At 39.0% G+C, this 27,078-nt stretch overlaps 1 protein-coding gene across 5 annotated transcripts in view; it reads right to left on the bottom strand.

The window, feature by feature from the left end:
• Positions 1-370: 370 nt before the first annotated feature.
• lrmp (lymphoid-restricted membrane protein) overlaps positions 371-27,078 on the bottom strand; it is a 44,452-nt gene continuing 17,744 nt past the window's right edge. The window contains exons 18-40 of one of the 5 annotated variants that reach the window (XM_036149066.1): positions 26,341-26,452; positions 25,165-25,438; positions 23,329-23,381; positions 20,551-20,647; positions 20,069-20,231; positions 17,016-17,103; positions 14,425-14,468; positions 14,253-14,341; positions 14,001-14,134; positions 9,154-9,238; positions 8,986-9,040; positions 8,879-8,906; positions 8,462-8,602; positions 7,972-8,106; positions 7,710-7,857; positions 7,587-7,624; positions 7,418-7,486; positions 6,085-6,146; positions 5,731-5,829; positions 4,229-4,357; positions 3,276-3,302; positions 2,741-2,892; positions 371-1,460 (exon numbers count right to left, since the gene is read on the bottom strand). In XM_036149066.1, coding sequence (XP_036004959.1) covers positions 1,318-1,460; positions 2,741-2,892; positions 3,276-3,302; positions 4,229-4,357; positions 5,731-5,829; positions 6,085-6,146; positions 7,418-7,486; positions 7,587-7,624; positions 7,710-7,857; positions 7,972-8,106; positions 8,462-8,602; positions 8,879-8,906; positions 8,986-9,040; positions 9,154-9,238; positions 14,001-14,134; positions 14,253-14,341; positions 14,425-14,468; positions 17,016-17,103; positions 20,069-20,231; positions 20,551-20,647; positions 23,329-23,381; positions 25,165-25,438; positions 26,341-26,452 — 2,365 coding nt within the window. In that variant the 3' untranslated portion in view covers positions 371-1,317. Of the gene's footprint in view, positions 1,461-2,740; positions 2,893-3,275; positions 3,303-4,228; positions 4,358-5,730; positions 5,830-6,084; positions 6,147-7,417; positions 7,487-7,586; positions 7,625-7,709; positions 7,858-7,971; positions 8,107-8,461; positions 8,603-8,878; positions 8,907-8,985; positions 9,041-9,153; positions 9,239-14,000; positions 14,135-14,252; positions 14,342-14,424; positions 14,469-17,015; positions 17,104-20,068; positions 20,235-20,550; positions 20,648-23,328; positions 23,382-25,164; positions 25,439-26,340; positions 26,453-27,078 lie in introns of all 5 variants that reach the window. The other 4 variants (XM_036149065.1, XM_036149068.1, XM_036149067.1 and 1 more) reach the window with 4 other exon arrangements.

Genomic DNA, 27,078 nt, shown 5'->3' on the forward strand with positions numbered 1-27,078 from the left:
CAAATCAAAGCAGTCCATCTTCATTGTTCTGTTGTACCTAATTTCATTTCCATCTCATTTTCCACCTTTGAACCAGAATAATGTTTTAGGATGTGCCTTCTGGGTGCAAAGAGGGATCAGAAACGGGAAGATTGAAGCTTTTCCCTCAGACCATGACCCCTGCAACGAGCTCCACTCAAGCTTGATCCTCATACTGCAACACGATCCCCGCTGCATTTGCTCTGACCAGGAACTCCTGTTACATGTTTGTTAAAACTGTGCAGAACCTGCTGTCTGGCACCCGCCTCTGGTTTATTCATAAATTGTGGTGAGCTAATGGGCTGATGTGAGTGTGAATGGTAAATTTACATTGGAATGCATGCACAACACATTTTGTTGGAGAATAGGCTACTTTATTTGTGCAAAGATCCATGCATCCTCTTTGGAACATACAAAAGTGTATTAAAACTGTGGGAACCACAGAGAGAATCAGTCTTAAAAGAAAAAAAAAAAAAAGTTGGTGTTCAAACTGTAGAAAAGCAAAACAAGTTGACATTCAAACCAAAAGACAAAGAAAAAAAAGACAGTGTTTGTCTTAAAACCATTAATTTCAATACCAGCCAAGACTTAACTGGTATTGCCTAGCTTCAAAGTAAAACGTTCCATCTCTTCCCGCTCAACCTTAAATATATTTCAGACACAAATAAACAATTTCTAACCAGTGTTTGTGACTTTAGCTTATACGCAACATATAGCTAAGTCAGTGGATATGTTCTGTAAACAGAATGTTGAATAAAAAACAGATTAAAACATTTGTAGTCTTCTTAAATTTAAGCAAATGAAATGTGTTGGAAAAAACTCTTGTTGGGCTGTCAAAGCTGAACACAAGATTTATCAGTGCTATCATTCGTTTGTGTGACATAATTGGTCAGAGCTTTGCCAGCTCTTTTTGACTGATCATGATTTAACTGATTGTGTTATGTCATGGTTGGATGCATCCAACAGTACTACATTCTTTATGTTTTCAGGTTGTTAGGCTGCCCGGCGCCAAGAACAGTGGTCAGCACAGCCTTTCCTGTAAACACAGAGACGTGCAGAAACAGACTAATTCAGCACACGTGATCTGATACAAGAAATCATCTATAGGGTCAACTGTCCCCCGAGGCCTGGCCTGTGCTGGTAATGCAAGTCTTCATTCAGGAATATTCAGGCACCAGTAAACATCCCACTGGCTTCTGCTAAGGGGTGGCGTACTGTCTCTGTCATCACCACGGCAGTATAAAGAGAATTTGCAGAGGGTGAGGGGCTCTAAGAACCACCAGCCTCACAGTACACAATCTAGACGGGGGGTTGTCCATTGTGCCGAAGCCCTGCATAAGGCCACAGCAGCTGCTGGATGGTCATCCAGGAGTCTCCTGTCCCCACAGGTGCCGCGTCGACTGCTGGCTGCATCACCAGACTGGCCAGGAGTGCAAGGAGACCTGTGTATACAAATAGTGAGAAGTGGGGAAGAAAAAGGGCCTAAAATTAACCATTAGAAGGATACAAACATATTTAGGAGAATATTTATAATCCCAATTCCTATGCAACACTGCAACTACAGGATACTTCATCAGGCAATATGATTCAGCCTTAGTCAAATACAGGGACAGCAAATTAATAAGCATTAAAGTATGGTTTATGGGTTAGGTTTCTGCAATATCACCTTGTAAAAACTCATCTCCATAATCTCATTCCGAAATGGTGATCTGCTCCGCGTAATCTAATTTCAGCAGTTATTGCAACCGTAAACTGCATAAAATTTTGGCAAAATTGCTCCCTCTGCCTTTATTCTCGTCGGATCCAATGTCAACCAAGAGTAGAAAAGACCCAGCCAATATGGCGGTGACACAGGATGCGCTCCAGCAATGTAATGAGGCATCCAGTATGTTTCTTTCTTTAGGTAGGAGTGTGTGAATGCGGAAAGGTGGAGGGATATTTCAGCCAGTACTGTGTCCGTAATTCGGCAGTGAAAGCTGGTCTCCAACGTGTTTCTTTACTAATTTTAGAACACAAATAAGCAATTTTAAACGCAAATACGTTTTCTTGGTAGTGTCTTCATATACAAGTGCTGGTCATAATTATATCAGAAAAAGATTTTTTTCAGTAATTCCATTCATAAAGTGTATATTATATTTATTCATTACACAGACCGATATATTTCAATTGTTTATTTCTTTTAATTTTGATGATTACATCTGACAGCTAATGAAAACCCCAAATTCCGTATCTCAGAAAATGTTTATATTGTGAAAAGGTCAAATACTGAAGACACACACTTTAGGAAGACATTAAAATCAAGTTTCAAGTGACAGTAGAATCATATACTGTTAATGAGTCACTACAGAGAGAAATGTTTCTGCACAGCTGCCTTTTCAGCTTATCGTCACAAAGAAGTTTCATTTACTCCCAACAAGGGAGCAGCTTCAGGAGGTGGAGGAGAGCCAGTGGCATCACTAAGCTTAAAGCTGTTTCAACGGTTAAAGCCCTTCATCAATGCATCCGTCCACAACACTGACACCAAACTAATTATATCCAGATATATAAAACACCAGAATAAAAAAAGAATGTTTTTTTTTTTAGCATTTTAACTGCATCAAACACTAAAAACATCACAAGCAACTACTTGTGGTGCAACAAATGAAAACAGAATAACAGGCATAGTATGCCATTATTCCATTTAGGACAACATTTTTTCTGTTTTATCCCCCAATGTGTTTACCTGCTAGCACAACCATTATAGCCAACCACAGCCACAGCCCTCTGCCTCCTTTGGCTGCTGATGCAGCAGCTGCCTTGGAACCGGTCAGGCTTTGGCTCAAAGACAGAGATATTCCTGGATCTGTAGTTGTGGGGCTGGATGAAGGACTTGGACTGAAGGAAAGAGAAAGAAATGTCAGTGCATGATCACCATAAACTACGCTATGAAGCATGATTTAACCACAGGAACTTTTTTTGCCATGTAAACAAAGTTAACCAAATTGCCAAAAATTAGTCACAACAAGGTAAAGCCACCAGAAGATAGTGTTATCCATTTCATTTATGCTAAATTAAACATTAAGCATTAAACTACCCTTATATGAAATCTAAAATTAGATCCAATGATTATAGCCACCAGTCTTGCACAGTTTTAAGATTTTACAAGCATTTACATGAATATCGTAATGGAGAACAAAATGCAAAAGCTGTACAAAGCGCTGTAGCTGTTTGCTTGGGAAGTGGGTTGAGCAGTAACTTGTTTGATGCTCTTCACTTACAGCATGACAAACAGTTCCTCCTGACTCCTGAGTTATTTATAAGGAGGAAAGGAAAAGATAGATCAAAATAGCACATTATTTGCTTGCACATGAAAGACCGTTGCCCCACAATAGATTAAGTTCAACAAAAGATTGCACAAAATATTGTTAAAACAGAGGAATGAGTTATTAGGGACACGACAACAAGCTTGGCGGAGATGGACAAGGAACAGACACTTTGCACAGATCAGTCTCAGCTGGAGCTTCATGCAGAAGTCACAAACCAAATTTCTTAATTTGTTTGTTACATTGATCTCCAGTCAAAAAAGTTTTACCAAATATGGCTCAAACAATAAGAGAATCCGATTCATGAGTTGAAGCCAGTGAGCGCAGAAAGTAAAGAGGTCCAGCATTATCCCATATAATGAAACAGTTTCATCACTTAGGAGGTTCCGTAAGTTCCCCAATTTAAGACAAATCTATAAATACGTCTTCTCCAAATTCTTACAACTGTAAGTAATTGATTAAGGCAAACTGCTTGTGAAACAGTAAATATCTTGAGACTCCAATATTATAATTATATTATAGCTGTGTGACCATGATAATATATATATATATATATATATATATATATATATATATATATATATATATATATATATATATATATATATATATATATATATAGTAATGTTAAAAAAAATGGCTAAATTCAGAGTTTTGACACCTAAATTTGAAACTGCAATAATAGGTATAGTGATTGTGGTTTAAAACAAACCTGAAGTTATATTAAAACAAAAAGAGGGGAAGAAAAATAAAGAAAACTACGTCAGAGATGAACTGATAACAGCTGCGGGGAGGACTACAGGAACCTCATTGAAGCCAAGTGATCAACTCTTTCACTGTAAGCCTGAGTTTTGCTTGCAGACAGAGCTGCTGCAGTAAGTTGGTGATAGGCTTCTGGTTTCACTAACGTCTTAACGGGCAGAATTAGGGAGGTGAGTTTGCTGCCCAGCTCACTGAGACTGGACCTCCTCCTTTCTTCCAATAGCTCCTCCTTGGGCTCGTCGTCTGAATGGCAGTCTGTGCTGCTGCAGGATGGCCTGTGGGCAGGCATGGTCATGCATTCACAAACAGTGTTCAGTTGCTTATTCACAGAAAAGTGAGGCTACAAAACCACAATATTTGGAGAGCACACATACACACACACAATATTGGTGCACAAAATGTCATGCATATGCAGAAAAAAAAGCTGGTAAAAGGTAGACGGCAAAACGATGCGCTTCTTTCATTAAAAGTAACAGTTCACATTTTAGCTAAATAATTAAAATGCATTTAAAGTCAAGCAAATTACAGGTTGAAAAAAATTCATACCCCTTGAACTTTGTTATTTATTTTTACATTATGTCACTTTATAACCACAGATTTTCATTTTATTTGGGTTTTACATGGGTTTTGACTTTGGGGTCATTCGTATGGTTTGATTAAACCACTGTAGGTCCGGTTCTATGTTCAGGGCTGTCATTCTGTTGGAACAATCAACAGAGTTAGCTCCGTTGATCCCGGTTCCTGCTGAAGAAAAAAAATCTCTATAGAATAATGCCCCCACGTTTCAGAGTGAGGATTAGTGTGTTCAGGGTGCAGCACGATGTAAAGTTTTCAACCACACCCTGTTTTGCATGCATGTCAAAGTTTAATTTTAGTCTCATTTGACCAGAGAACCTTCTTCCCTATAAGTATGTGGGACTCCCCGTGGTTTGAGGTAAACGGCAAATGGGACTCGCCACTCTAAAGGCCAGGTTTGTGGCACCAGAGCAAATAGCTCTCCTGTTGAAAGGTTCCAGCAAGATGGTGCCAGAGCTGTGGATATGCACAACTCACCCAGTTTTTAAGTAGTTGAAAAAGAAAACCATGTAGCATTTCCCACCCTCTTCACAATTGTGCAGAACTTTGGTGTTGGTCTAAAATCAAATACACTAAAGTTTGTGGCTGTAAAGTGACAAAATGTGAAAAAGATTAAGCTGTATAAAAAAAGTGCATGTAAATGCAGATGTTTCAAAACCTCAGCATTATTCCCCCATGAAGCAATGTCACATATTTTACAGAAAAAAAAAACTGGTAAAAAAAAAAAAAAAAGACTGCATATTGGATGGCGTCAACCAATTAAGACCCGTCTCTATGCATGTGTATATGGAGCACCTCAGGTCTTAATGGGTTTACAGCAGCGACACCAGAAATTAAAACAGCTTATGATCATAACCCTTCTCACAGAAACTTCCCCATGCAAAGGACTTCATGCATAAAAGATGGCTGCCATGTGGTTTGGTGCAATAGCTGTTTTTTTCCTGTTCTTCTGATCCGCTTCGATATTTTCCGCAGATGAAAATATAAATCCTAAACAGCTGCCATCTTTATGCACTAGGTTCTGCTGTGAATAGACCAGGGTGACGCAGCCAGAGAGGCGGCCATTTCTTACCCCTTAGTCATGTCAGGGGGATCTTCAGTGTCAATCCAGGCCGCAGAGCTAACAAAACGTTTTAGCGGGGGCCGTGTCATGCTCTTTCCTGCCACATTCCTGGAAACCATCGTTATCACATAGTGGCATAACAACAACAACAACCCTCCAAGTAATAGTACGCCTTGGAGATTTGGAGAAAATGAAACCACCAACAACGAAAGGAGTGTACAACAGCCCACTTATCTTAGGAACTAGGCATTTTAGAAGTCCCCTTCTGTAATGTAATGACATTTTCCCTAATAGTTCCTCAATATCTTGTCCAATTTCCTGTGATGCAGTGACTTGAGGGGAGTTTTTTTTTTTACTACTTACCACGGGGATCTCCTGGTCAACCTCTCTGCATCCGTCTCAGCTCCATCCTGACCAGCTTTTGACTGGTACAAAAAAGAACAAAAAAAAACCCAAAACACTCGTATTAAACAGATTTGTTGATTAACCATCATCACTACATACTTTCCACACAATGTTATGAGCCATGATCTTCTTCCACGTTTCATGCAGGTTTGTAGATTAACCAAAAACTATCCTGTATTTTCTGGGTAATTACTTTTAAGGTGCATTGGGTAGATCTATATTGGCAGACACGGCACAAAAAAGTTTTAGCTCACAAGTCTAAACATGTTGACCAATCTTTATATTTCACTTTATTTCTGTAACAAGTGTTCCCCAAATTCAAATCACCTCCTAAATTCTGTTGCCACATCTGATTTTAAACTGAAAGAAGTCAAAAGCAAAAATAATGTCTTGCATAAACATCTACATCCCCTTTTGTACATTTTGTCATCCTATGGCCGCAAACCTCACTGCTGTTTATTGACATTTTACGCAACAGGAAACCATCAAGTATTCCATACGTGTCAAGTGGTAGGATATAATACTTCATTTGCAAACTTTTTTTTAACAAATAAAAATATGAAAAATATGGGTTCCAACATGGGTGTGCACTTTCTTCTCAGTATAAATCTAGCTGTTTGTGAAGGCCTCAGAGGTTTAGAGAGAACATTATTAAACAAAAGGTTTCATGAAAACCAAGGGACACAGCAGACGGGCCAGGGATTAAGTGGTGATTAACTTTAAAACCAGAATTAATAAAAATGAATATCTCAAGCTCTGAAACCCTCATTGATCATTCTTACGACTCTATAAACATTCAAAGAGTGCGTCTATCAACAAAAACTGCAGGAGAGAGTTGATCAGAAAGAGCAGCCAGGAGGTCCACAGTAATACTGGAAAAGCCGCAGAGAACCACGACTCAGGTGGGAGAATCTGCTGATATTAAAACGATTAGCTGTGCATTCCACAAATCTGGCCTTTCTGGACCGGAGGTAAGAAGAACTGCCGTCTTGAAAGAAAGTCAAACACAGTCCACTGCTACCGTCGTGTTACATATTGAGATGTGTGTTGTCAATTAGTGCTATATAAATAAAATGTATTGAATTGACAAAATGGGGAAAAGATTCAAGGGGTGTGAATACTTTTGGAAGGCACTGCAGACATTTTGGAAACAGAAAATATTTGATTACATAATGTTCAAGCTTTTATTTAACTTTTTGTTCTTTTTACTTGTTTGCGTCTTATCCATCTTAGAGAAACTGACAAGCAGGCAGGAGAAAGTAAGTGCGTAGTGGTATGTGGAGCTGCCTACCATTTCAAAGAGCATGTTTCCACCAATGCCACGGGGAATAGCTGTGGTGCTGACTCTCCTGGCTCTCTCCTGATGAGAGATCATACATTTAGAACAAGGAAATCAAAAACTTAGAAATTTAGGAAAAAAACGACAATATATTTGAGTAATTTGTGCACAAGTAACCAACCGTGTATTTTGATGACTGCTTCTTGCCACGGAAATCATCTGTCATTTTGAAAGTTATGAATAAAAGAAATAAGTTAAAAGGTATGAACATCAAACTGAGGAACCTGACTGCAACGCTCCAAACCTTTTTCCGTTTGGGATCCAAATGACCTCTCACTTTGCATTAGCGCCTCTCTCAGCTCGAGAAGCTCTGCATGCTCCTTTGTGTACGTCCTCCTCAGGTTCTCCACATGCTGGATCATCACCTCCACAGCTTTACCAATACGGTTCTCCTATTATCCAAACACAAAGCCCCACTGAAATATTAGTCAAAATCAATATAAGTACTAAGATGTCAAAAAAAACCAACATGTGTTTATGCTACAGACATGACAGTTTCAGCTCACTTGGTGAATAGCTCCAAGCATTTCAGAGCGACTGGACACCCTGGTCATCGACTGGGTGAGAATATCTAGGTTTTTCTGAAGCCTCTGGATGATCTCCATTGATTGGCTTTCATCTTCACACAAAGGAATTAGAGCCTAAGACAGGAGGATAGGTAAAATCATTGTAAATTACTAACTGCACCTGAACCAGATGCATTTAAAGGCTCCTTAATTTACAATGAAACAGCAACCTATTCTACATTTACAGAGAATATTGTCAAGACACCAGCAATAAGCGATTTTTTTTTACAATACAACACACATCAGAGGGTTAAAACGTCCTGTCACAAAAGTTGAGTTTTCAGAAAAAGGGACTGGCGTAAAACATTTGCACATAAATATCTATAGAGAGGGAATGTTTTAATTTAAGCAACAGAACTCAAAAATATCCACAACTGAGAAAAATCTGTGAACCTTTTATCCAGAGAAATGTAAAGATTTTATTTTGGACCTGTAGCAAGCCTTGGCAGCTGGACACTTCTCTGCGAACGTTTTCTTCTGCAAGGTCGCGTGACCTCTCCTCCAGCCGGAGCCTTTTCTCCAGCGTGAACATGTCACATTTGAATCCCAGTGCAAGGCGCTGGAACTCTGTCTGGAAATGTGCAATCCATTTTAATACACAACACTACGGACATTTTTATAAAAAGATATCTAAACACATCTTTGGAGAATTAAAAAGCAAAAAAACAACTACTCAGATATCACAAGAATCTTATCAATTTGGATTATCTAGAAGCCTACTTTATAGCCCAATAATAAATGTACTACTTCTATGCATCAGATGCTATTTTAATTAATAAATTTCCTAAATCAACCACACTAACCAAGCTAAATCTTTACATATTCCCAGGTTAGTAGTTCTGCTTACCTCAATCTCCTTGTCAGTAGGTGAAGAGCTAAAGAAAAAAAAGTTCAAACATTAGGTTACACAAATATTTAAGAACTTTATTATAAAATGGGTGTCTACTATCCTACCTGCTCCTGTCCTCTTTGAAGACATCGTTGGTATCAGAGATCACAGATGAATTGGCTAGAAAATAAGCCGGTAAAACCTTTAGACCAAGCAAAACTTGCAGAACAGAATTTACCTCAGTGGGAAAATAATTTACATTCAGCACGTTACGGTGAATGTGTTATACTTACATTCTCTCCTAGTAGCGAGGCCGATCTCACTCGGTTCATCCTGAACCTGGTTCTTCTCAACAGCATCCATGGTGTGTGCCAGATCCTGCAACGTTTGTACAAAACATTCTGTTGCTTCCTCCTTTTTCTGCATTTCCTGCTCCAGGCTCTCCATTTCAGCATTCTCTTTACTATCCATTTTGCTTCTTTCTTACCCTCACACAATGAAAATAAATGTAAGACTTAGAGCAACAGACATGGCTCTTACTATTCAGAATGAAGCTATCCTTACAGGAGATAAAAATCAAGCTATGTACTCTGTTCTTAACTCCCTCTCTTTGACAAGCTCACACAATCGTACGCAGGCAAGACAACGAAAACATACTTTTCCAGTTTGCATTTTTTGGTTGCAAAACACCAACGTACGGTCTTGTTGTGGGTGAAGGAATTTTATCTTCATGCTAAAATCTTTACTCAACATTTCAGCACTTCAGTTCAGGCTGTTTTAGGATATATTCCATGTTTCTGAAACAGTGATGCATGTACACAGTACAGTGGTACTGTGTCTACACTTAGTGCTACTAAGAATACATTTTTGTTGCTAATTTCACAAGCTAAACACAAAGTTTATCAAGAATAGACAACAGAAAAACAAACATAATAGCATTTTAAGGATTCCAGCAATAAAGGTTCAGTTTCATTAACAGAGCCTGTGTAGAACTAGGTGGGTCAACTCATAAAAAGAGTAGAAAAACTTTTAATCTAAGCCCAGATGTCCCCTTTCGGGATTTCACAAACATGGAACAGTTTTTTAAGATTGGCCTACAGCTGGTATCCTCTCCGCATAGCCCTTCTGACAACCCTCTGTGACTAAACCAGCATCTTCCAAAGGCCGCAGAGCCCCGATCCTCCTCTGTGTATCAAAGAACATGCCTGTGCTCAGGACATTCAGATGACTTCTCTGATACAAACCAGGTCCTAGCAGCAACCTTATCAGACATGATAGTTTCCAGCATCAGCTTGGGCCTTCTGTCGGACATTATGGAATAAGTGTGATGATACGTGGCAGAAATAAGAAAAGTGCAACTAAAGGTGTCTTTGGGAAAATTCGACTCTTGAATATTTGACTCTCCAGGTAAAGAGCCGGGTACGTATGTTTACAGGCCTCCTTAGTCTTAAATAAACGTTTTAATGATCTTAGTGACCTATCTGTGATATGTGTTGATTATGACTGTTTAATGTGGGAGACTTCATCTTTCACATTCACAACCCCGAAGACAGAGGTGCAAAACAACTGTGTGACACACTTAGAAACTTTGGTTTAACTCAACATGTTTAACAACCAACGCACAAACAGGGACATATTTTAGACTTAATCATCACTAAAAGTCTAAACTTTTCCAAGGTCAATGTAAGTGATGTTGCCCTGTCTGATCACTTTTCTGTTACCTTTGAAAGCATAATTTCCAGTGACTCATTTAGCCAATGGGACACCATTAGAAAACATCTTTAAGGACGATGCCACTGAAACCTTTAACCAAGCTTACTCTTTTACTTCCACTTTGTCCTGTAACTCAGAAGATTAACTAGTAGATAACTTTCAGTCTAATGTTTCAGACACCATTGACTGCATCGCTCCAATTAAAGTGAAGGTTGTTTCCGGGAAGAAAAAGAATGCTCCTTGGAGAATTTCAGCAGTTAGAAGACTGAATGCAGGTAGAGAAAGACTGGACTCCAGGTTTACTATGACATCTATAAAGAGAGACTTTACAGATTTAACTTACAACTGATAAATGAAATGGAAACTTTATACTATGAGATAATCAACGAAAACATTAATAATACTTGTGCCTTATTTGCCAGAGTCGACAGGTTAACAAATCCTCCTGTGTCTAAACTCTAACCTCCACCAGGGCCTGCAATGAATTTTCTAACTTCTTTACTGAGAAAATCCTAAAGATTAAAGGATCAGTCTGTACATCCACATCAATTACAGCAACAAAGCTGTCTCCAACTAGAACCTGATCTTGACAAAATGTTCCAACTCAGCCAAATAAATCACAAAGGCTTAGAAGAAATTTTTCACCAGCTAAGTTCTTCCTCCTGCTGCCTTCATATTCTATCCACAGCTTGCCCATCATAACGTCTGATTTCACTCCCTTCTGTCAGGTGTTTTCCCCCAGTCTCTAAAAACAGCAATTATTAAATCATTGCTGAAAAATAACAATTTGGACAAACTTCTACTCCAGAACTACAGGCCCATCTCAAACCTCCCCTTTATCAGTAAGATTATTGAAAAAGCTGTGTTTCAACAATCAAACATCTTCTTAACAACGACCAGCTGCTTTGACGTTTTCCAGTCAGGTTTCCGTGCTCACCACAGTACAGAGACCGCCCTTATCAAGGTGTTTAATGACATCCATATAAATACAGACTGTGGAAGAACCACCGTGCTGGTACTATTGGACCTCAGTGCAGCATTTGATACTGTCGATCACTCCATTCTGTTAGAACGCCTGGAGAACTGGGTCGGCCTCTCTGGTACAGCTCTCCACTGGTTTAAATCCTACTTAAAGGACAGGGACTTTTTTGTGTCAGTAGGTAACTTTACATCAGAGGCGACAAAAATCACGTGTGGTTCCCCAAAGGTCCATCCTGGGTCCCCTCCTCTTCAATATCTACATGCTCCCTCTAGCTCAGATAATAAACAACAACATCAGCTACCATAACTATGCAGGTGACACACAGCTTTACATCACCATGTCACCAGGTGACTATAAACCAGTTCAAGCACTGAGTAAATGCTTAGAATTAATGCATGGATGTGCCAAAATTTTCTTCAATTGAATAAAAACAAAACTGATTTAATTATTTTTGGACCAATAGATGAGCGATCATAAGTTAGCACACAGCTTCAGTCGCTTCAGCTAGAAACCACTGATCAGGCCCAAAACCTGGGAGTAGTGATGGACTCAGACCTGAACCTACAAGAACATCTAAACAATTACAAAGACAGCTTTCTATCACCTGAAGAACATTTCCAGGATTAAAGGACTAATGTAGGATCTTGATCTTGAAAATTAATCTATGCATTTCTCTTTAGTTGAATTGATTACTGCAACGGTGTTTTCACAGGTCTTCCTAAAAAGTGGATCAGACAGCTGCAGCTGATCCAGAACGCTGCTGCCCGCATCCTCACTAAGACTAAGAAAGTAGAGCACATGGACCCGGTTCTAAAGTCCTTACACTGGCTCCCTGTATCTAAGAGAATAGACTTTAAAATACTTTTGTTAGTCTATAAATCCCTAAATGGCTTAGCACCTAAATACATCACAGACTTGTTATCAGTGTATCAACCCTCCAGACCACTAAGGTCTTCTGACTCCAGCCTACTCTGCATACCTAGAACCAGAACTAAACAAGGAGAAGCAGCATTTAGTTCCTATGCTCCACTTATCTAAAGCAAACTTACAGAAAACTGTAAAAGTGCTGAAAGCCTGAGTTATTTTAAATCAAGATTAAAAACACATTTGTTCAGGATTGCCTTTGAATGTTCTAGTTAAACTGTTTACTGAAACATTAGTTCAAGTTTGTAGCCCAACTGTTTTTAATATCATCTGCTTTTAGTTTACATTTTCCTGTTTTATTTTGTTTAACTTTTTCTACATTTTATTCCAACTGTTGCTTTTATTCTGTTTTTATTTTCCTATGTCTTAATAATGTAAAGCACTGCATTGTCCTTGTACTGAAATGTGTTATACAAATAAATTTGCCTTGCCTTCTAGTTATGGCAATGTTTTAAAAATGCACCAGCCATGTCAGATTTCAAGGACAGGGTTAGTGCTAAATTTACAAACTTGTCCACTGGATTGTAGTGGGAATTTCTGAAAAGGTTAGTCTTTTCTGATGCTTTAGGAATCCAGGGCAACTGCAGTGAGACTGACTATCCACAAGTGGAGAAAAGAAAAATAGAATGATGGCTCACCTACCAAAATTATACCAAAAGCACTAACAATTCATCCAGAAGCTCCCAGAACAACACACAACAGCAGCTGCAGTGCTGGAAGCCTAATGTTCCTCCAATAAGGTAATTTTTAATTATTAAAACAAGAGTGGGCTAAAATGACATCTGCTGCACAGTGCAAAGGCCAAAACCATTCCTGAAAAAAGGAACACATGAACATCTCATATTTGCAAAAGTTAAAACTACAGTCTTCATGATTCTTCATGATTAGAAACATATGCAATGAAAAGACAGCTAAAGTAGACTTTTTAGAAGATGTGAATCTCAAACATTCTGGTGTGAAACCACCACAGTATTTCCGAAATAGAACACCATACAAGCTATCAAACACGGTGGTGGTAGAGTGATGGTCTTCAGAACACAGAAAACTAGCCTTAATCAATGAAACCATTGATCCTGCTCTGTATCAGAATATCCTAAAGGTGAATGTCCAGCCATCAGTTTCCAACCTTAAGCTCAAGTACACCTTGGTCATGCACCAGGAGAAGCATGTTATAACGTCCACCTCTGAATTGTTTAAAAAAAGTTATGTTTTTGAGTAGCCCTGTCAATGTCTGGACTTTAATCAAGGACTAAAATCACAAATGCTTTAACATTGGAATATTTTACTATGATGTAATCAGGCTGTTTCTGGTTAAAACCCCTTTAACTTTGCCGAATTAAAATACTTCTACAAAACAGTGGGGTAAAAAAAAAAAAAAAAAAACAACTCCAGAGGGTTTAAAAAAAATCTCAACACTTGACAGTTGTTGCAACCACAATCTGTACTGTAGGCTTAAATCTAATAGGCAATTTAAAAAGACCATAAAGCCACTTGTACAGCCTATTTTATGACATCACTTACTTGTGGACAGGTGGGACCAGGGGATGTGCTGCTCGTTCCTCCTCTTGATTGGCTGTTTTGCATAACAGGTAATTCTGACTGAGGAGAGGCGCTCTCAGAGGTGTTCGGCCCATTGCTAGTTGGCTGCTCCATCCCTTGAAAAGGAAGTGAGAGTCACTGGTAAAAGGTGCACATAGATGTAAGAAGTTGAATTCCAGCATAAACCTGACTGATATCCTAATCTAATGTGGAATTTTTGCTTATCCTCTTTACCTGGCACACTGGTTGACAGTGTTGGACCGTCAGCCGTGCTATCCTGAACAGTCTCTTCTTCCTCCACCAGCACAGGTAACAGACTTGTGCTGTTAAACAACACACTTAATAGGTAAAACAGCGAAACACCGTAAATCTGAAGCATAACTGAAGGGTGACAGAAACCACTCACCTGTCCTCAGCTGCGGATCTGTCTGCCAACTGATCACTAAAGCTCTGAAATGATCAGCAGAAAAGACAAAATGGGCAGGTGGCTGGAGTTTAAAAAGCTTTTCCCCCCCTTCTTAATCCATTATTAAAAGAAGAACCAGAGAGCATACATGTCCTATGGCAGGGAACTGCCATCTAGGCTTTACAGAGTGTGGAAAAGAGATTGGACTGACTTCTTATATAATGTGAAAGTCATGCACACGGAGAGCTGAAAATGGTACCAAGTTGACGCAGGCATAACACTAAGTGGTGGAGGCGGACTGCCTGAAAACGGTGTGAACACACATAATGGAGCGAGGTGAGGGCTCGGATCACTGTAACGGCATCTTGTGTAATGAGTGTACATAATATCCTCTATGACGCAGCTTAAAAAGCAAAAGGCCTGGTTCAACATCTTACTGGAAAAAAATCAAAAGGAGAAACTTTGTACCATTTTGCATGTGCAGCAGCAAGTTAATCCGTCAGCTGCCAATTTACCCACATCCATTTTAACCATAATAATAGTTGAAGCATGTTTTTATGCAGTGTTTATTTACCTGAAATTAAATTAACAGTGTACAATAACTTATTTTAATATAGTCTAATTATGAAGGTGTAAAGTTTAGGTTTCTTGTCAGAAATAATATAATTAAAAACAGCAAATCATAAAATGCACCAAGAATTCCCTGGTGTCTGGAAATTAACGATTTATAGCCTGACAGGGTGGTTGGAACTAAAAACATTCAGTCTTATATTGATTAAAATACCAAATCCTCGTTAAGCACTAACCATAGCATTCTTCAGTGTGGAAGTTGGTACTGCAGTCAGGTCAGTGCGCCCTCTACTCTGATGACCACGGGCCACTCATTTAACCTCACAAGAGAATTTTGTACTGTTCTTTCACAACATGACTAAGATCACCAATGTTTGCATGGTGTGAACTCCAATCAAATTCAAAAATACTTTATTAATCCAAAAAGGATTAAGTGTGAATCATTGCTTCAAGTTTCATCAAAGAGTGATTGTGATTGTAAACTGTGGTGACTGTAGGTAGGAAGGATCTCACGCATCGGTCAGTCTTACAGCAGAATTGAAGTAGCACCAGACTGAAAACATACTCTTAGTGTAATACAGTCTCAGCAATTGCACATTCAGAAACAAGCCCGAAAAACTGCGACTCACGGAATTTACAAGCGACTTTAGAAAAGAAACCAGCGGACTTGGCAACAGTGCCAAAAACCATTTCACACGATAACTGTAGCTATTAGCAGTGGCTAATACAAGGAGGACATGTTTACATTGTCACACTTATTATACCTCGAGGATTCCGTAGTAGCCATTACAGTGAAGTCGTTTGTAATTCATTTAGTGCACCACTAGATTTAAGATTGGGGGTGAGGGGGCTGCCCAGTCCATGAGAGCTACCATCCTGCAGCCTTCAGATGCATTCCTGCTGCAACACACCTGAATAAAGGAATTCCTTCAGCATGTTACTTAACTTTGCATATACCTGGCAACAAGCCCTTCATTCTGCTGAGGTGTGTAGGAGCAGGGATGTATCGTTTCACTATCGTAGCCTCCAAAAACTGAAGTTAATCTACTGTTTTAGCTAATAGCTGGCCAAACAGCTAGGAGTTGCTAATCAGAAAGACTGGCCAGATATACAATGGATTACTCACTGAAACACAAACACATGGACCATCAAATCAAGGTTGTTTAGAACCCTCTTAAAGAACCCCTGTGCAGTGTAGCAGTCTAACATTGCACCTTTAGGTAAAATACTAATCGAGCACAAAGCTTGCAGTCATAAAAAACATTACCATCAGTCAACCATCATTAATATAAGGGGCGGAAGAGGCTCATGAGGTAAGTTCATTTTCTAACCGGTGGGTTGTTGGTTCGAATCCTTGCTCCTCAGTGGTCGTGTCCTTGGGCAAGACACTTCACACACTTTGCCTACTTTGTGGTTAGAGAGCCCAGTGGCACCAACTGTACGGCAGCCCCGCTTATGTTGGTCTGTTCCAGGGCAGCTGTGGCTGCAGTGCAGCTCACCACCATTAGTGTGTGAATGACTGAATGTGGCATAAGGCACGTTGGGGTCCTTGGACGTGATGAAGCGCTATACAAGCTGTGAGAGTCTTTTCGGTTGTTATGCAACTGGGATTCAAACCCAGATTTATATTGACCAATATTCTTTTTATTAGCCTTCATAAAAAGGCATTTGACTCATTGTTTGAAAAACTAAAACAATTAAAAGTAGACTTGAGAATAAAAAAAAAATCTTAGCACTGATGTTAATAAGCCATATCCAGAGATAATTGCTTCCAATTTTTTGGGAGAGTGTTCAGTAAAGCTGGAAACCATCTTGATTTTAACATCTTTGCCAAGCTCAGAAATACATTATGGTCCCGACAGAGATCAGTTTACCCGAACTGACAAGCAATAAACATACAAGAATAAAAAAAGAAAAAAAGACTGTTTTAAAAAGAGGAAGGGGAAGCAGCAGCAAGAGTTTGCTGAAGAGAAGAAGCTGTATTCCCCTGTGTATTAAAACACTTCCTCTCTGTTACTAACCTTATGCCGGTTCATGTCTGCCACGCTTGTTTCTACCTCGACTTCTTTCTCCTCTTCTTGCCTGTGGTCGTCACCGGGCGGCAGGATGCTGACCAAAGATGAAAGGTCAGAGTCAAAGTGTCAGGTACTATGCATTTTTAGATTCTCAACATATAAATTATACTACAACAAAGTACATCGATCAGACTGCTGCTGCAGAATGACAGGGAAACCTTTAGTCTGTGCGGAGGTGGACTTTGTCTATGCAAAGCATGGCCACAGAGATACTAATTCAGCTAGGAGCTCCTCCTACACAGAAACACACCCATTTGACTAGCAAATAAGGCCAAAGTCATAGGCAAATGATGAAACTCAGTAAAACGCCACCTTCACTTGCAACTGGTAAGACTGCAGATGAAATTCATCAACAAATTTACTGACATGAAAATGAGCAGGATGCTGCAGAAGGATGCATGACAATTTCCTTTTCTTCAGTGCTGTCTTATAAAAGGTGTGATTCTCATCCACCATCTGAACAGCTGTGTGTACCCCTGTGCTGAGGGAAAAATAAGGAATACACAGCTGTTCCTCTTTTCTAATTTGCGTAGCAACATCAACCAAAGTATTATTTTTACATTTGCTGGCAATCGTGTATATCAATAAGCGGCAACACCATTAACCACCAGTGACAAGTAACAATCCTGACCTACTTCCAAGATATTTTGGTGCCGTTTTTTGCTTGGATAATCCTGTTTCATCACTTTAACATGCAAACATACAGTACGGATTAACAGATGTACAGAACAACAAGCTCATTTAGCAACTGACTGAAACGTGTAGCCTATTTCAGAGATGAGGTGGTACTGGTAAAGTAAATCCAAGTTTTAAAAAGTTAGTGTCTCAAAAGATAAAACTATTGTTCTTTTCTGCAGTTTAAAATAACATATGCTTGAACAAATGAGGAGTGACTGGAGGACTCTAGCAATCATAGGGCAATGCAGGTGTTGCTGTGGACTGCCGGTTAGTGGAAAAATAATCTGTCTTTCACCGAGCTAACTAGAAAAAAACATTGTGCTGTATAGAAATGTTCCACTCTACTGGCAAATAGTAACTAGGAACTAAAAGAAAGCTTTTCAAAATAACATTGTTTTTAAACTGCAACTGGCATGCTACATGTGACAAGTCTGTCTAGGAGACAACTGCAGAGAGGCTCCATAAACAAATAAGCTAATATCACTTTGTTATAGTTCCGTTGATATCTAAAAAGCTAAACTCAAAATAGTTTAAGTATTACATATAAACAAGTCATACTACAACCAGTGTTTATACCACATTTAACTTAATTATATGTACAGGTTTTCCAAGTTATACAAATGTTATTAATACCTTAATAAATGCAGGGACATGTGAATTACAAGCTCATATCTATTCTGCCCACAATAACATAAGCAGCTGAAACAATGGATATTAGAGCAACCCACTTTTCCTCTTCTTTTTTTTTTTTTTTAAACATACGATGCAATTTGGCTTGTTGCGCATTGGTGCTTGGCTGAGAGGATTAAAACATCTCTAGACAAGGACAAGGTGCTGTTGAGGCAGTCCTTTTAGCTCCAAAGAAAGCATTTGACACAGAATCATAAAATCCTTGTCTCTGTATTAACAAAGTTGAACTTTTAACAGCTGCTATTAAATGGATTGTATGACTAGTATGATTGACAGATTGTCAAAGTCAATTCTCTACAGCTGGGCACTCACTCACTGAGGTCCCACATGGATCAGTTATTGAGCTGATATATGAACTACCATCAGTCTGTGACAGTATAGATATCCAAATGTATGTAGAAAATAGTCATCTATCTTCGTGGTAAGAGCAAAAATCAAGTGGTATCTAACCTTACTAATGCTATGGTGCCCCTTTTGCATGCCTGCCTCCAACTAAATGCTTTTAAAACAGTTGGCATGCATTTTACTAAGAGACTACAGACATTTCTGGATAGAAGATCCTGTTGGTCAAGTAGTTTAAAGATTTTGTTTGACACCAATTTATCATTCAAACCTCATGTTAAAGGTATGATGGACAATCTTTTTCCGGCTTTGAGTTCCAAAGGTATCACCTTTCAATTGGTTGCCCCACACGCAAATCATTGTGACGCTCTCATGCAACACCAGTGTGCGTGCTCGTTCCTCTGTTAGTTTCCACTTGCTGGCTGCACGTGTGCACTTCTAGTGTTTATGTTTCCACTTGGCTTCGGTTTCAGTCATTCATTGTAGCTCCACGGCTCTCACCATATACTTTGAAAATGAGAGCCGCAAAATGAAAACGGTCTTACAGGTTTATGATTTAGGATATTGTTTTAGGTGATCCCCCTGAGGAGCAGGTAAGATGGTCTTGTGTATGCGCAGTAATTTAGAAAAGGACATGGGTGTTTCTTACCTACATTTCTGGAACAATCGTCCACTCTACCTTTAAGATAACAAAAAATGTAACGTCTAACAAGGTGGGGGAAGGCTAACTCATTGACCCTGAAGCCTTTAGAGATACTGTACAAAGATCTGAGATTTATGCCATCACTGCACTTTGACAAAACATCTGTTGAACTGGGAAAATTGGAGTGTGTTTGCAAATCTCGGTCTGTTTTTTAAAATCCTAAATCACTCTACACTCTCTCCCTTTAGAGCACTTGTCACATCGTTGTGGAGGGTGTCAATAACTCATCTGTCAAGTCAACAGTCTAATTTTTTTTTTTTTTTTTTTTTTTACATCATTACATTTCTGAATTAAAAGTCTTTAAATTTGCCTTTTGCAATATCATTTTCAGACAAATTGAATTATTCATAAGCTGTAGGCCTATCAATACAATAAAATCATGTTAAATATTTTTGGTGACTCCAATATTTCTGCACACTGGCCCTTAACTAAGGTCTTCGGAGAGAACCACACATAAAATGTACTCTAAAGTGTAGCCACTAAGCAAAAATATAGAAAAATACTTGGGAGTCCTCTAGTGGTAAAGCCAACAATTGCTCTGTAGTTGAACAGAAGACAGAATTTCCTTTTAACAACATCAATTCACCTCTCACTGTTGGCAATTGTCTTATCTGGTCCAGGTGACGTACTGTTTGCAGAAGCCATATCTGCTTCTGCATTGGGCGCGTCAGCAGGCTTGATGTTATGGTCCTGTTCAGCTTGAGCTGGATGGCTGGAATTGAAGTCTGGAACCTCACTTGTCTCTTTACCTGCTGAGACAAAAACAGATAGGCACTTTAAAAATAAAATTCCCAAGTCAAAATTTTATACAAAGTTATCAATCTCAAACCTAAACATATTCCATCATGACAGCAAAGTGCACCACATTATGTCAATGCAGCTTAAGTTTCAAAGAATGATATGCTCCATCGAAAAGGCTGATGTAACCAGATTTTAAAACACGTTCTCTGCTCTAAACAAACAGCACTTTGAGTGAGTCAGAAAATGAGTTATTAATACAACCGCAGTCTGGCTGACCTTAGAAGCAGAAGACAGAAAAACAGAAATGAAGACGAGGGAAAAACTCACTGTTTTCTGAGTGGGACAGATCAGGGAGAGCAATCGCTTCTGGGTGTCCTCTGCTGACAGCTTGGGAGTGGGCGCTCAGTGGTGCTGCTGCCACCTTCTGATAAACATGCATACCGAAACAAAACGATAAACGTTCATAAGAGAAACGGGGTAAGAAGATCAAACAAGCCGCAAACGTTAAGCAGCTGGCAGACTGCCAGTCAGCAGAAACAAATCTTTGTCAGATGAGAAAGTATTGCATAAGTCAAAATCCAGCCGATTGACACACAGCACAAAGACCGTGCACATCAGTGATGGATTGCTTGCAAGAGCCTTGATTAGTTTTACATCACCTTGAAAGCACAGTTGACAGCATAAATCATGCACAGACAATGTATTTAAGTTTTAGAAACCTCTAAGGCACGAAATTGAGGAAGTGTGGAGAATGCAAAACGTTTAAGTTCAGATATTTTCTAGCTTCGAATCCCTCCTTTCAACTCTGTGTGATCTTAAGGTTTCACTTTTGCTGTTCTATATTAGGAAGCAGACAGCTTTAGTACAAATATGGAGCCTGCGCCTGAGAGCAGAGGCAGTGAATCTTGATATGTGAAGAACTATTTGGTAGGCAAATGGCAAAAGAAGAAGAAATGTTGCATGAAAACAAGGATCAAAACCTAAAAACCCGATTCATCATCAGAGATGCACCCTGCAAGAGAAGAAGATGGACATGTTCTGATGTTTCTGGCATTGAGAACCTGCGGTGATCTAAAGGTATTACCTGAGATACAGCAGAAGACATTTCTATTTTGATCCACAAAATATAGAACAACATTCTGATGGTAAACAAGGATTATTGTGAAAAAGATCATTTTATGGGCTTTTAGTGTTGCTAGCGACGCTGTGTTGCCAAGAAACAATGATTTATGGTTTGTTGCTGATTTCTTAATAAATCCAGTCAGGAATGTCTGACAATTCGGGGGGAAAAAAATAAAGCTGCATCTGATAGGCAAGCTTAATACTTTTACATGCGTTTAAAACATTTCTGTTGATTCTAAAATATGAAAAAAATGGTGCGTTTACCCCACGACAGGAAGTGACACTGCATCGAACTGCAAAACCATACAAGTGTGACTGAAAACCAGCGAGCAGTGTGAAAACGGCATAAACCAGACAAGACAAATTACTCATAACATGCAAGTTTTAAACCGATTTTTAGAAATGACGAATCAAATAAAAAAATAGTTATTTTATAAATGTGTATATTTTTAAAATATGACAACATTCAATTAAGCTTTTGAGATAATTAAGATTGCCTCCATACTATAAAGGTTACACCACAACTAAACTCTACTTCCCCAATAAATTTGAGAAGACACAGACGTGATTATCAAGCTAAAAGAAAATAAAGTTGCACTAAGAAAACTGGTTTGTAGCCATAAACTCGATGCTTCAAAAGCATTTGATGGAGTTAATCAATCACATTTTTTAAATAAATGAAAGCAAAAGGAAGTTTCTGGGTATATGGTGAGGGTTCTTGCTTACTGGTATGCTCAGTTATTGATATCTATCCGTCTAGAAATGGTTACAAAGGTCTCAAGGCTTCAGGACTCTAAGGAACCACAAATGGAAAAAACGTTGAACAGCGGTGGATCTTCCAAGAGTGAACTGGCAACTCGTCAAGGAGGTCACAAAAGAAGAATACGGATTTCTAACCTGGAATAATCTCATCAAGTTCACAAATGCCTGTCAGATATACAAAATCCTACATGGGATGGCCCCACCACCTCTTAGTGATGTTGTCAGTCTCAGAAAATCCACACAAAAAAACAATTAAAAAAAAAAGAAATAAATCACCCGAGGAGTGTCTAGAGGTGACTGTATTATCCCACTTTTAGTCAGTTAGCTTTTTCTGTTGGAGCTTCTCAGAAATGGGATACCGCTCCAACTACAGATATTAACACATATACTTTATATCGCTGTCATCTATAATGTTGATTATTAATCAGAACTGCTAACACTGACTGTTTCAGCTATGGATGTGTGACTCCTCTCTAAACCTTTCGGTAACTGATTATTGCATGTTTTAAATTTTCTTTTACCAACAATGCTTGTCACTTTATTCTGTTTCTATCAAATGTTTTAACCTGCTTACTAATGCATGACGCTTGCATCATCATTTTTTTTATGTTTTTACTAAACCCTGTCACTGCTGCTTGTGTGTAAAAATAACTATGCTGCTTCTCTTGACTAATTTTACTTGTATTATTGCTTCTTTGCTGATTCTACTTCTATTCAGCAATGGACCAACATGTCATTTCGACTCTTGTTTAATTCATTGTTTATAATATTTTATGTTTCTTTAAGGGTGCAACTGGTAAACAGGATTACAGATACGCACTGTACTCGAAAATAAATAAATAAATTACATAAAAGACCAGCATCTAGTTATTGCCAGCATAAGTTAAAATGCGATCATTAACATTGCCACTAAGAAAGATACTGGGTAAAAATGGCACTCAAGGTTAAAAGCACAACTACTTTTTTTCCACATAGGCTAAGTTAGTTTAACTTTTTACACGCTATAAATGAAATCCTCATCTGAAAACGGCAAATTGCATTTACTTTGTTTTTTTTTCTCCCCTCTTTTGGTGTTCTGTCACACTTGAATATGTCATATCATGTAACTAACAAACTAAATCTAAATGGGCAAAAAATGTCCCCACTGTTATAGGATTTCACCTCTCCCCCCATGTATGCATATTCCATTATTGTTTCAATTATTCTTTCAGGTTATCTTACCTGCAAAGGTTGACAAACAACTTCAGGGTCCGATTCTGAGCAGGCGGCAAAATCTGTAACAAGAAATAAACAAGAAAATGACTATTTGAGATGAAGGGAAGTTAAAGAACCCTTAAAGGCTGGAAGAACATCAATCATTAAGAACCCAACATCTCATTTTTAGTTAAGTGCCACAAAAATGCAGCTTTACTATAAAGGTACAACAGTGCATTAACTAAAGATCTGGAGACGGAGGGGCCTATGGGTAAAAAAACATGTATAAAGTGGCATTATGACCACATTCACTCTGTTTCTCTGCCTGCCAGCCACTCATGCAGGCAGAGGCATGGGGATTACCAAGCTCACTTCACGGGCTCAGACCGCTCGCACACCTGGCCATAGAAGGAACTTCAGGAAGCCAAGAATTTTTGAGTTGTGTTGATACACCCACATACACTTTGTCTCTCTCACACAATGTTCTGAGCTACAACAACCATAGAAGGCAGGGGTCTATTTCCAGGGGCCACAGAACGTGTGCATCCATATAGTGATAGTGTGCTGCACTAGTGCTCTGAAGGTATGAGAACCCCATAACCCCCGTGGCTCACAGCAGCATAACCTGCCAATAAAAATCTGTAGGCGTTTTTATATATTGAGGTATTAAAAAGTTCAACACACATGATGAGGTTTATGTAAATTTAATGAATGAAATAATGTGAAAAGTGATTTTTGCTGATGTGCTTTACCAAATCAGAAAATAGGACATGTTAATGGTCATCTGATTTATTATATGCACCGTATATTTAAATTAAACGGCCCACATAAAACTGTAGATTAACCTAATTTTACTGCATCATTCACGTGTGAGTACAGATATGAAAGATAAGAAAGAACTTTGGACATAATTTTATTTTAGTCACTTGTGAAATTTAAAACAATTTCATGTAAATGTAAAATATTAGTTTTGAATTACAATGTGGATTACAGTACATATAAAATCTGGCTGAATATTGAAATGGATAAAAAAAACAAAAAAAAAACAAAACACAAGGCCACAACAAAGCTTTAATATTTGTATACAATTCACTTAAATTTGACTTGTGACTTGTGTTTGACTTTTTAATTGTTTGAAAATAGCTGTGAGCAAGTTTCCAGAGGCATTTCTTGGTAAGTGTATATGTCTGGTTGCAGGTGACTGAATACCAGAATTTTTTCTGGTTTAAAAGGTTAAGATTAGGACAATCTTTTTAATAATGCATGTAAAAAAAACGTATTGCCTCTTAAAAGCCAACTGTTAGGAAAACAGTGAAATGACAAATGTGAGCAAGTGATGGGTCACACCAAATGTGGTGTGCTTAGATAAAAAGGCTGGACAGCAGAGCCATTAGCTGAGCACGGCTCAAAGCTGACCTGCATGAAACAACTACATCACCAGTGTCAAAGATCCTACACATTTTTCATTTCAAACTCTAACACCTTGTCAGACTCAGATTTGCAGACGTCACAGTTAACGTTGGGTCCAAAAGGGTAAATCCAAACGTTTACCATGAAGGTAAAGTACATCTTACCACATTGGTCAGAGTTTAAATATGGAACTTGAAACCCTGAAAAAAAACATTAATGAGACTGTACAGAAGGTCAGAGGCCCAAAAAAAAAAAAATCATGCCTCTGTTTGAGGACCCGACTACGTCAAATTTTTGACGTTTTATTTTGGTTCATGGCTGCATATGGAATGCACCTAAAAGACTGATGCCACTGCTCTTCAGCCACTACAACATTAAACATCTGCACCAAAGTGAGCCGATACATGCATCACATATTGGGTCATTCACATTATTGATGCCACTGCTGCCTACCTTGACTTCCTTCAATTGTGCTCAGCTCAGGTTGAATTTCTGCAGAGACAGCAGACAGAGGGGTTGATGCATCTCTCACTTCTCCTCCTCCAGCTGTATCCACTACCGTCCACCTCTCCTCCCCATCCTCTTCTACAACTCTGTCTGTTAATTTGTCTCTCTGTTCCACAGAACGGCAGTCTCTTTTCCCATCCTGCACCCAGCAATTCCTCTCTGCCAGTTCATTTTTCAAAAAGTCCTGTAGAGCAAACTCTTCATCCCAGTCCAAGTCAGGCTAAAAAAAAAAAAAAATGAAGAAAATATAAACGAAAAAGGACAAAAACAGGAGAAATCTTACTAATGGAAATACAACTGGAGGTGACATACATAAAGCAGTTAATACTGATAATTTCAATGCAAAAATAGCTGCTCTTATTCTATACCAACACCCACAATCAAACCTTTGAAACTGAATACACCAATTTAGTGTACAAAGGTGCCCTTAATGTTAAGAAAAGGTTTGAATTTGAATCTAGTAAACTACAAAGCCAAATCTGTTTTCATTTTAAAGCGAACAGAAAATAAACCTTACGATTATTACGAAAATCTGTTAAATCCAAACGCAACTCTTAAGAGAAAGATGAATGAAATCCACAATCTTCAGGTTAAACCCCTGAGTAAAAGTCATCACTTTTAGAGAACACGTTCCAAAAATCGGAGCTGGACTGACTGAATTATTAGAAACTAGGAAATGCATTATAGATTAATAACCTAGTCCCTGTATATAAATCTGTCATAACAGCAGTGCTGCTGCTGAACATAAGCATGCTTAAGCATGACATTCTGAGTACTGAAAAGTGCGTAGGTGTGTGGCCTTATTAATTTATTGTGTGCATGTGTGGGGGAGGACATGTCCACTTTACCCGCCGACTCACTCTCAGCTTTTCTCTGCCAGATGCTCCAGCTGTGTACATTCAAAACTAGCTGCACCATTGCTCTCCGGGAAAACAAAGTGATAATTGTGCTGCTGTCATAGATTAGGCACTCAAAATATTAAAAACTGAAATTTAAACCAGCACTACTCAAACCCCAGTCTGAAATGAAGGTCAGTAAACACCTAGACAACATAAAGTAGCACAGTTATTACTTATGGAACAATAAATGCTACATTATTCTCCCTCTCCCCTCCTTTCAGACCTCCTCCTCTGGTGCAGGTGTTTGGCAAGAGGCCTCTCTGCTGTCTTGAGATGTCTTTAGCTGCTCCAGTTCCTCGCACAGCTGCCGCTTCTGGTTCTCCTGTTCCTGCACCCTGTGACAAAACCCTCTCAATTAGATTTTCCCCAAACACAATCACACTACAGGTCCCCATAATTCACACAGCAGCTGCAACCATCATATGCACAGAGCTCCTGGATGACAGCAGACATACGGTACCCAATCCGCAGGCCCATGCAGTGTCCCATTCCGTTGCCCAGGGTGACCAGCGCCAGTTCTCCCACTGGCACCGTATTGATTTCTTCACTTTGGTTTTGTAGATCTAGCCTTCAGTATTGCAGAACACGGACCCTGAGACGTCACTTATGCTGGAAGCATAACTCTGTTTGAGGAGCTAGTCCAGTCAAACAGTAAAGCCTACCTTGATAGGCTATCCACTCTGCCTCTCTGCTCTCATATCGCACTGGTCAAGCCCTTTTATACGTCTGAGGGGATGGCTGTCTCCATAAATACACATCCAAACACAGACACGCTTGCAGCACATGACAAGTTCTCTCTCTCTCTCTCCCTCACTCTCACACATGAAGTCTGAGTAAAATCCTGGAATGGCCCAAACTTTTTGAGGAAAGCCTTCTGGGGTCACTGTGGTAAGGATAATGAACCGGTCTTTCCTCTTTTCAGGGCGACTGACAAACCAACTCAGACAAAGAACAAAAAAAC

Source organism: Fundulus heteroclitus, chromosome 17 (assembly GCF_011125445.2).
Source record: "Fundulus heteroclitus isolate FHET01 chromosome 17, MU-UCD_Fhet_4.1, whole genome shotgun sequence".
Lineage (NCBI taxonomy): Eukaryota > Metazoa > Chordata > Actinopteri > Cyprinodontiformes > Fundulidae > Fundulus > Fundulus heteroclitus.